This window comes from Lepisma saccharinum, chromosome 2, assembly GCF_977018435.1.
Source record: "Lepisma saccharinum chromosome 2, izLepSacc3.1, whole genome shotgun sequence".
Classification (NCBI taxonomy): domain Eukaryota; kingdom Metazoa; phylum Arthropoda; class Insecta; order Zygentoma; family Lepismatidae; genus Lepisma; species Lepisma saccharinum.
In genome coordinates this window covers 126,045,182-126,052,212 of record NC_139230.1, presented here as the reverse complement: position 1 = coordinate 126,052,212, position 7,031 = coordinate 126,045,182, and the positions used below count along the sequence as shown (strand labels likewise).

The 7,031-nt window shown below is 35.2% G+C and overlaps 1 protein-coding gene across 1 annotated transcript in view; it reads right to left on the bottom strand.

Moving 5' to 3' along the window:
* Positions 1 to 1,784: 1,784 nt before the first annotated feature.
* Positions 1,785 to 7,031, bottom strand: part of LOC145984488 (uncharacterized) — a 53,117-nt gene continuing 47,870 nt past the window's right edge. Inside the window, exons 5-6 of the mRNA XM_083118145.1 lie at positions 3,337 to 3,525; positions 1,785 to 2,209 (exon numbers count right to left, since the gene is read on the bottom strand). Of these exons, the coding sequence (XP_082974271.1) occupies positions 2,190 to 2,209; positions 3,337 to 3,525 (209 nt within the window). The 3' untranslated portion in view covers positions 1,785 to 2,189. The remainder of the gene's footprint in view (positions 2,210 to 3,336; positions 3,526 to 7,031) is intronic.

The following is a 7,031-nucleotide window of genomic DNA, read 5'->3' as shown; positions in this document are numbered from 1 at the left end:
TTAATTTGAACGTATAAAAACCTACAAAAAATTACCTTGATGGTTTTCAAATTTTGCATGAATTTAGATTTTGTCCTTGCGCAAATTAATAGGTTGGTTCTGGACAGAAGCAGGCTCTAGAAGTCTGCAGTTTGCAATATTGGGCTATTTTAGTTCTATAACCATTGATGCAAGGCTACCAGATGTTCCGATTTAGTCGGGACAGTCCATTCATTTTAATACATGTCCCGACTTTTTCGTCTCTGCTCCGACACTACTTGCTATAAAGGAAAAAAGACTTTGCACCCCTACAGACATTGTACTGGTTATGTAGGACTTTCTGTAGAACACTGTACAATATTAAAATTGTCTGAAATTTATGAGTCAAAACAGTTGTTTGACACTCGACAAATGAGAACCCCTTGATTGTTGAATGGTTTCCTCTATTACAGCGTCACTAATTAGAATAGAGGGGAATGTTCTATACGCTACATTATGGAAGAAAGGTTCCTCAATAACTGCAATACAAAACCAACCATATAAGGTGAATTTAGCTCTCCACCCGCACCACAAGGTCTGCGATTCTTTCTCGCCACCACTGAGCAGAAAGATAAAACTATTTTTCTTTCTCCAACAGAGGTTTTCTACAACCGATGTCCATTCTGCCACTCAATGGTTAAGGGTTAATTAATATTATGTAAATAGGAAAATCCACTTCACAGCAGAATCGTTGCTCGATTTTTGGGGCAAAAAATTGGCTGAAGTGCTTTTATCATGGATTACTTGTCCGAAACACTCAAGAAATTAAGTACATTATTATTTACGATATTCTGTCAATCTGAATGTTTTACTGCAACTTTTCTTCTCTACTTGTAATTGTCTTGAACATATATACAGTGGTGTGACCGTACAACATACAACTTTCACAGTGTGCAGAGGACATGAAAGCCAAAAAAGTCGATCCTATGAGTAGTTGATAATTGCATTTTCTATGGCATTTTCTATCCCACATGTATGCAACCCCATTTAATAGATTCTTGGTTGCCACTGGCATTTATGTTTACTGTCTAATAAGTTTCTAAAAGCGAAAATACACCATAGAAACAATATTACTCCAGCAGACACTGCCAGGGTGAAGTCACTTAGCAGTTCCCTTCAGATAATTTATTTACAGGGTTTTCACTTACTGCAAAGTCCTGAACGAGTGGAAGAGTCAGGAAAACAAGGCTAGGACTGAGGTCATTGCAAACAATTTTTTTTTTTTGTTTTTCTTTTAAAAAAAGCTTTCAAAACCTTGAAATGCCAGGGGAATTAAATGTGTTTTGCTTTGGCAGAATTTGTAAACTGAAATACGTTTCGTTATATCTTCCCAACTATCTTCTTATTTGGGTAATATTGATTATAAAAAGGTTCTTTCATTTATTTTCAAAAAATTTTCAACAAACGTGATTCGTTTGATTAACTTACAAAATTCAATTGTGATGGGAAGAAATTGCTGAGCAAATCCTAATACCCATTATAAACAAATTTATTCCGGACTGGAAATGCAGTTTAAATTTGGATCCAAACCTGAGGTGGAAACTAGTTTCAGGGACTAGAGGTAGACCAGAGATTCCCTAAACGCGGTCAATTCAAACAGTTGAGTTCTGGGTATTGAAAATTCGTGTGACTTTGTAGACTTATTTTCTATGAAAACTCTGATGTCTGGTTATACCAGTGAAATATCAAGGGATTTAACGCTGAGCAAATACGTATAACTCTCAAATGAAAATCATAAGATATATTTAATTTTTTATTACAAGCCCTCAAAATATTTTATGTTCTAGAATACAAAGCAAGTGCTTAAAAATACACACGATCACAAAATATATACAATTGGGAAACATAAAATTTATACATTTTGTTATTTTATATAACTCTAAACAATTTTGATTTCACTGCAACTCTGCTAAAAATATACCTTATAGTATCTAATGTTATACCTACTATAATTTATTAAAAATACAATTACATATAAATTAAAACAATTCGTAATAAGAAGCTCAGCAACTATATATATATATATTGAATTTCTATTGGAAGTTCAAATTTAATTATTTGTAGAACTAAAAAGCAACGAAATTCTGAAGAACGTCTGTTTCTAACTTTCAGTTTGTGTTGAATAAATTCTATGGGTAGTATCATTCTATGGGTAGTATCGATCTCTCGTATTACTTTGATTTATTTTTACCTGTAAAGAGAAGAATAAACTTTTATTTATATTTTGAAATTTTAAACTAACTAATGGCGAAGAGATTTGCTTTACGTTGCATTACAATTATATATTTCTGTTAAGTCACGTACGTAAGACTGATCTACACGCAAAGTCTCTCCCTCCCCAAAAGAACAATTTGGAGTTTTTTTCTTTTTTTAAAAGAAAAGTAAAATATAGTCTAATTTACGGACACTTTTAGGGGGTACAGGGGGAAATTTCCGGGAGGCCATTGCTCCTAGGCCCCCTTTATCGACGTCCATGGTAGTGCAGCAAATATCTTACTTGTACATCATTTTTGTCCAAAGGCAAGGGTGCAGTTAACATTCATTTGAAGTAGAATTTTCCATTACTTCGTGTAATTAGTCTATTTGTTCTTGGTAATCGTGACAACTTTTCTAATCAATCTTACTTACAAAACGTTTAAATGTGTGCATCAAGATTACTTAATTCACAGTATACTACTAAATTCGTTGGCTGTACATAGCAACTCACGGTTCAAAGTGAACTAACAAGAAATCCGAGAAAATATTCCAGACTATGGTATTTATATGGGGAAGAAGTTAAAATTCATTAGTTATACTTTTAAATTACACACTGTTTTTTATTTACATAAACCTTGCACACTTACTTTTAAAAAAATTAGGGTATTTTTGGTTTTAAGAGCAGTTTTATGGAAAGTTTGGTCAAATATTTGTCTCATATCTTAAGTGATTTTTTAGGTCATTAAATTCATGTCCCTAATAATTATTTGAGGCAAAAATTGATTGGAAATTAATCGTCGTATGAAAACCAGAGGAACGTAACTCCAAGAATGCTGTTCTCAGTTTTGTTTAAAACTCCTCTGAAGAGAACTATTTGGAATCAGATAGACATATCTCCACTAATCATTAGCAGTTATATGAAATTCCGTATCTCCAATTGACTTTTTTAGTCTGGCATATTCTTAACAGATATTTACTCTCCTGTAAATTGGGAGTTACGTTCCGCTGGTTCTCACACGACGTAATGATAGAAGTCATCCTTGTTCAAAATAGTTTGATATATAAATGTTACGTTGACTGTTTATGAACACTTACTTTAATAATAATAATAATCATACTTACAAATCTTCTTGCCGAAATCTGTTTGTAAATATCCGAATGTAACTCTTGCTTTCTCAGATTTTTTCTGGTATGTGTGAGTTTTAACATCTGGGATGTTCTCTTTATCATCTGCAGACATTGACAAGTCGAAACACACTTCAGTGGTAGTTTCTTTCACTTTCCTCTTAATCGAAGAAACTCTTAGAGCTCCTGAAAGAGAGTGATCCTTTAGACAATATTCTAAGATATCAGATATAAAGATTAACTGTTAGTATGTTCAAGGTCTAAGTGGTGGTGACAATGACAATTATTGCTAATCTTAAGGCCACACATGGGCGTTGATCTACACAGTGAAATAGTCTACTTAACCTTTGTCCAATCCAAAACCCACTACATGAGAAATTTTCTGAATTATTTCCAGTAGACCAAGAATCACTCTCCCCACCTAGTGGTTGCATGACCTTGTAGTTTGTGGTGGGGCTTGCATGATATAATGATTTATCAGGCTAAACCGGCGGTAGCATTGCTACTGGTAGGATCACCCATGCCGGGAAGGCTGGCAAGGAAGAGCCAGACTAAGAAGCAACCTAACGGCTCCAAAGGCGGAAGAAGATGAATGACCATCTCAACGGCGGAGGAGACGGTAAACCAAGAGGAGTAATAACTTTTTAAAAACCTTGGTCCATCTGGCTCCGGATGGTAGCACCTTTTAAGGGCCCCTTGCCAGGGTTACGGCGAAGACCAACTGCTGATGCGGCAGAGAAGGAGTCCTTTGGTACAGCGCAGAAGGCGAAAGAGGCAACCCTCCCTTCTGGGGTTGAATAAAAAGGGAACCACTGCCTTGTGGTGAAGAGGGATCTTCAAAGGCTAAGGGAGACAACCCGACAGAAAACAGCATGCTTGGATGCTCCAGGTGGCAGCCCCACCACCAAGCTCTGGTGCTGTAGGGCAATAACCTGCACACCTTAAATTGCTATATTAAAGAAACTAAAGTGAAACTAAACCGGACGGATGCTTTGACGACAACCTTTAATATTAAAAGGAAAACGAATATAGGATGTTGGAATATCAGAACTCCGAAAGAAAGTTCAAAACTAAAACAAGTTGAAAGAAATTAAAAAATACAAACTAGAAATTCTTGGGTTGAGTGAGATGAGATGGATCGACTTTGGTGAAATAACAACACAAGATGGAAATACAATTTTGTACTCAGGACAAATAGAAGATAATGGAGAACACAGAAATGGCGTAGGGATACTCTAAACAGACTGGCAACCTATCTCCGACAGAATTATTACAGCTAGGTTTAAAACCCGCTTTAGAAACATAACTATAATACAATGTTATGATCCAGCAGACACGACAGAAATTGAGAGGAAAGATTAATTTTACCAACAACTAAATGATGCAATAAAAAATGTGAAGAGATATTTTGATCCTCATGGGTGACATGAATGCCAAGGTAGGCTCGCCAAATGAAGGATTGGAACATATAATGGGGAAACATGGTTTGGGCGACATAAATGATAACGGAGAAAGATTGGTAAAGCTATGTGCATCTCACGAATTGGTCATTGGAGGAACAATCTTCCCTCATAAAAACTGTCACAAAGTAACTTGGGTTTCACCAGATAGCATTACAGAAAACCAAATAGACCATATAACAATAAGCAGGAAGTTTAGGAGATCGCTAATGGATGTAAGAAATAAAAGAGGAGCAGATGTAGCCAGTGACCATCATCTAGTAGCCAAATTTAAGCTAAAATAATGTCAACATCCAAGAAGTTTGAAGGAAGAAAAAATAAAATTAATGTTCAAAGATTGACAGAAAAACAAAAGGAATTTAAATTATAAATAAATAATAGATTCCAAGCTCTCTCTGAAAGTACACAGCATGAACCAGATAGTGAAACAAATTGGAATAATGTGAAGAGAATCTACTTAGAAACTGGAGATAAGGTACTTGGAGTTAGAAATTAACTACAAAAAGACTGGATGTCTGAAGACACTTGGGAAGTAATAAATAGGAAACAAACAAAACAAAATAAAAGCGGAACAAGATTACAGAAAGCAGCAGCCCAAACAGAGTACTCTGAAATAGATAAAAAGGTGAAGAAATGTGTGAGGAGAGATAAGAGGAAATTGGTAGAGGACTTAGCACAAAAAGCAAATTAAGAATGGCAAGGCTCCTGGAATGGACATCAATCCGGAACTAATTAAAGCTAATGTGGAAACTTCCATTGACCTATTACAACCGATGTTAGAGAAAATATGGAATGAAGAAAAAGTTCCATTAGAATGGAGAGAAGGTTTAATAGTAAAGCTGCCAAAAAAGGGAGATACAACTAACTAAAAACTGGAGGGGAATTACTTTGCTAAGTATACCAAGCAAGATACTATCGAGAATAATCTTAGAGTGAAGGATGTTGTAGAATCAAGATTGAGGAAAGAACAAGCTGGTTTCCGCAGACAACGTAGTTGTGTCGATTTCATAAATACTCTAAGAATAATTCTGTAACAGAACAATGAATGGCAAGCCACCTTATATCCTACATTCATCGATTTTGAAAAGGCTTTTGACTCGCTAATTAGAAGAGAATTGGTCAAGAATAATCTATCATAGGGGAACACTTAAATGCTGTTGCCTGTCACTGTGCGGTTCTTTTCGTTGAGTGTGATGTTGTTCCGATGCTGCCATCATTGTATCTGCGGAAGGCATATTGCTTGTTTCACAGTTGAGTTTTTATGTTGCACCAGTGTAGCTTTTTCAAAAGTATTACAGAAAGTAAAATTCGTGTGGGTATTAATATGTCTGACAAATTTACAATTCATGATGGGTTAAAACAAGGAGATGCATTATCTCCATTGTTCTTTAATTTTGCCTTAGAATATGCTGTTAGGAAGGTAAACGAAACTAAAGAAGGACTAAAATTAAATGGTGTGACTCAGTTGTTAGCATATGCAGATGATGTAGACTTACTGGGGGATGATGTGAATACAATTAAGAATAATGCTAAAATATTTTTCAAAACTGCTAAAGAGATAGGTTTGGAAGTTAACAAAGAGAAAACTAAATATATGCTTACAGGCCGAAACCAAGTGTTAGGTAATAATCAAAATCTAATTATTGATAACAACTCGTTTGAAACAGTTTCCAAATTCAAATACTTAGGAGTAATATTAACAAATGAAAATTATATTAAAGAGGAAATAAAAAGTAGGCTTAATTCAGGAAATGCATGTTACTCCTCTCTTCATAAACTTTTGTCTTCTCGTTTAATATCTAAAAATCTAAAAATTAAAATATACAAAACCGTAATTTTGCCTGTAGTATTATATGGGTGTGAAACTTGGTCCCTTACATTGAAAGAGGAACATAAATTGAGAGTATTTGAAAATAGGATCCTTAGGAAAATATTTGGACCAAAAAGGGATGAGGAGACAGGTGAGTGGAGAAGGTTACATAATTTAGAACTACATAATTTGTATTCATGTCCAGACATTATTAGAATAATTAAATCAAGAAGACTTAGGTGGGCAGGCCATGTGGCACGAATGGGAGAGGAAAGAGGAGTTTTCAGGATTCTTGTTGGGAAACCTGATGGTAAGAGACCAGTAGGAAGGCCAAGACGAAGATGGAGGGACAAAGTCGAGATGGACCTAAGGGAAATCGGTAGGGATGGAAAAGAGTATATAGATCTTGCTCAAGATAGGGA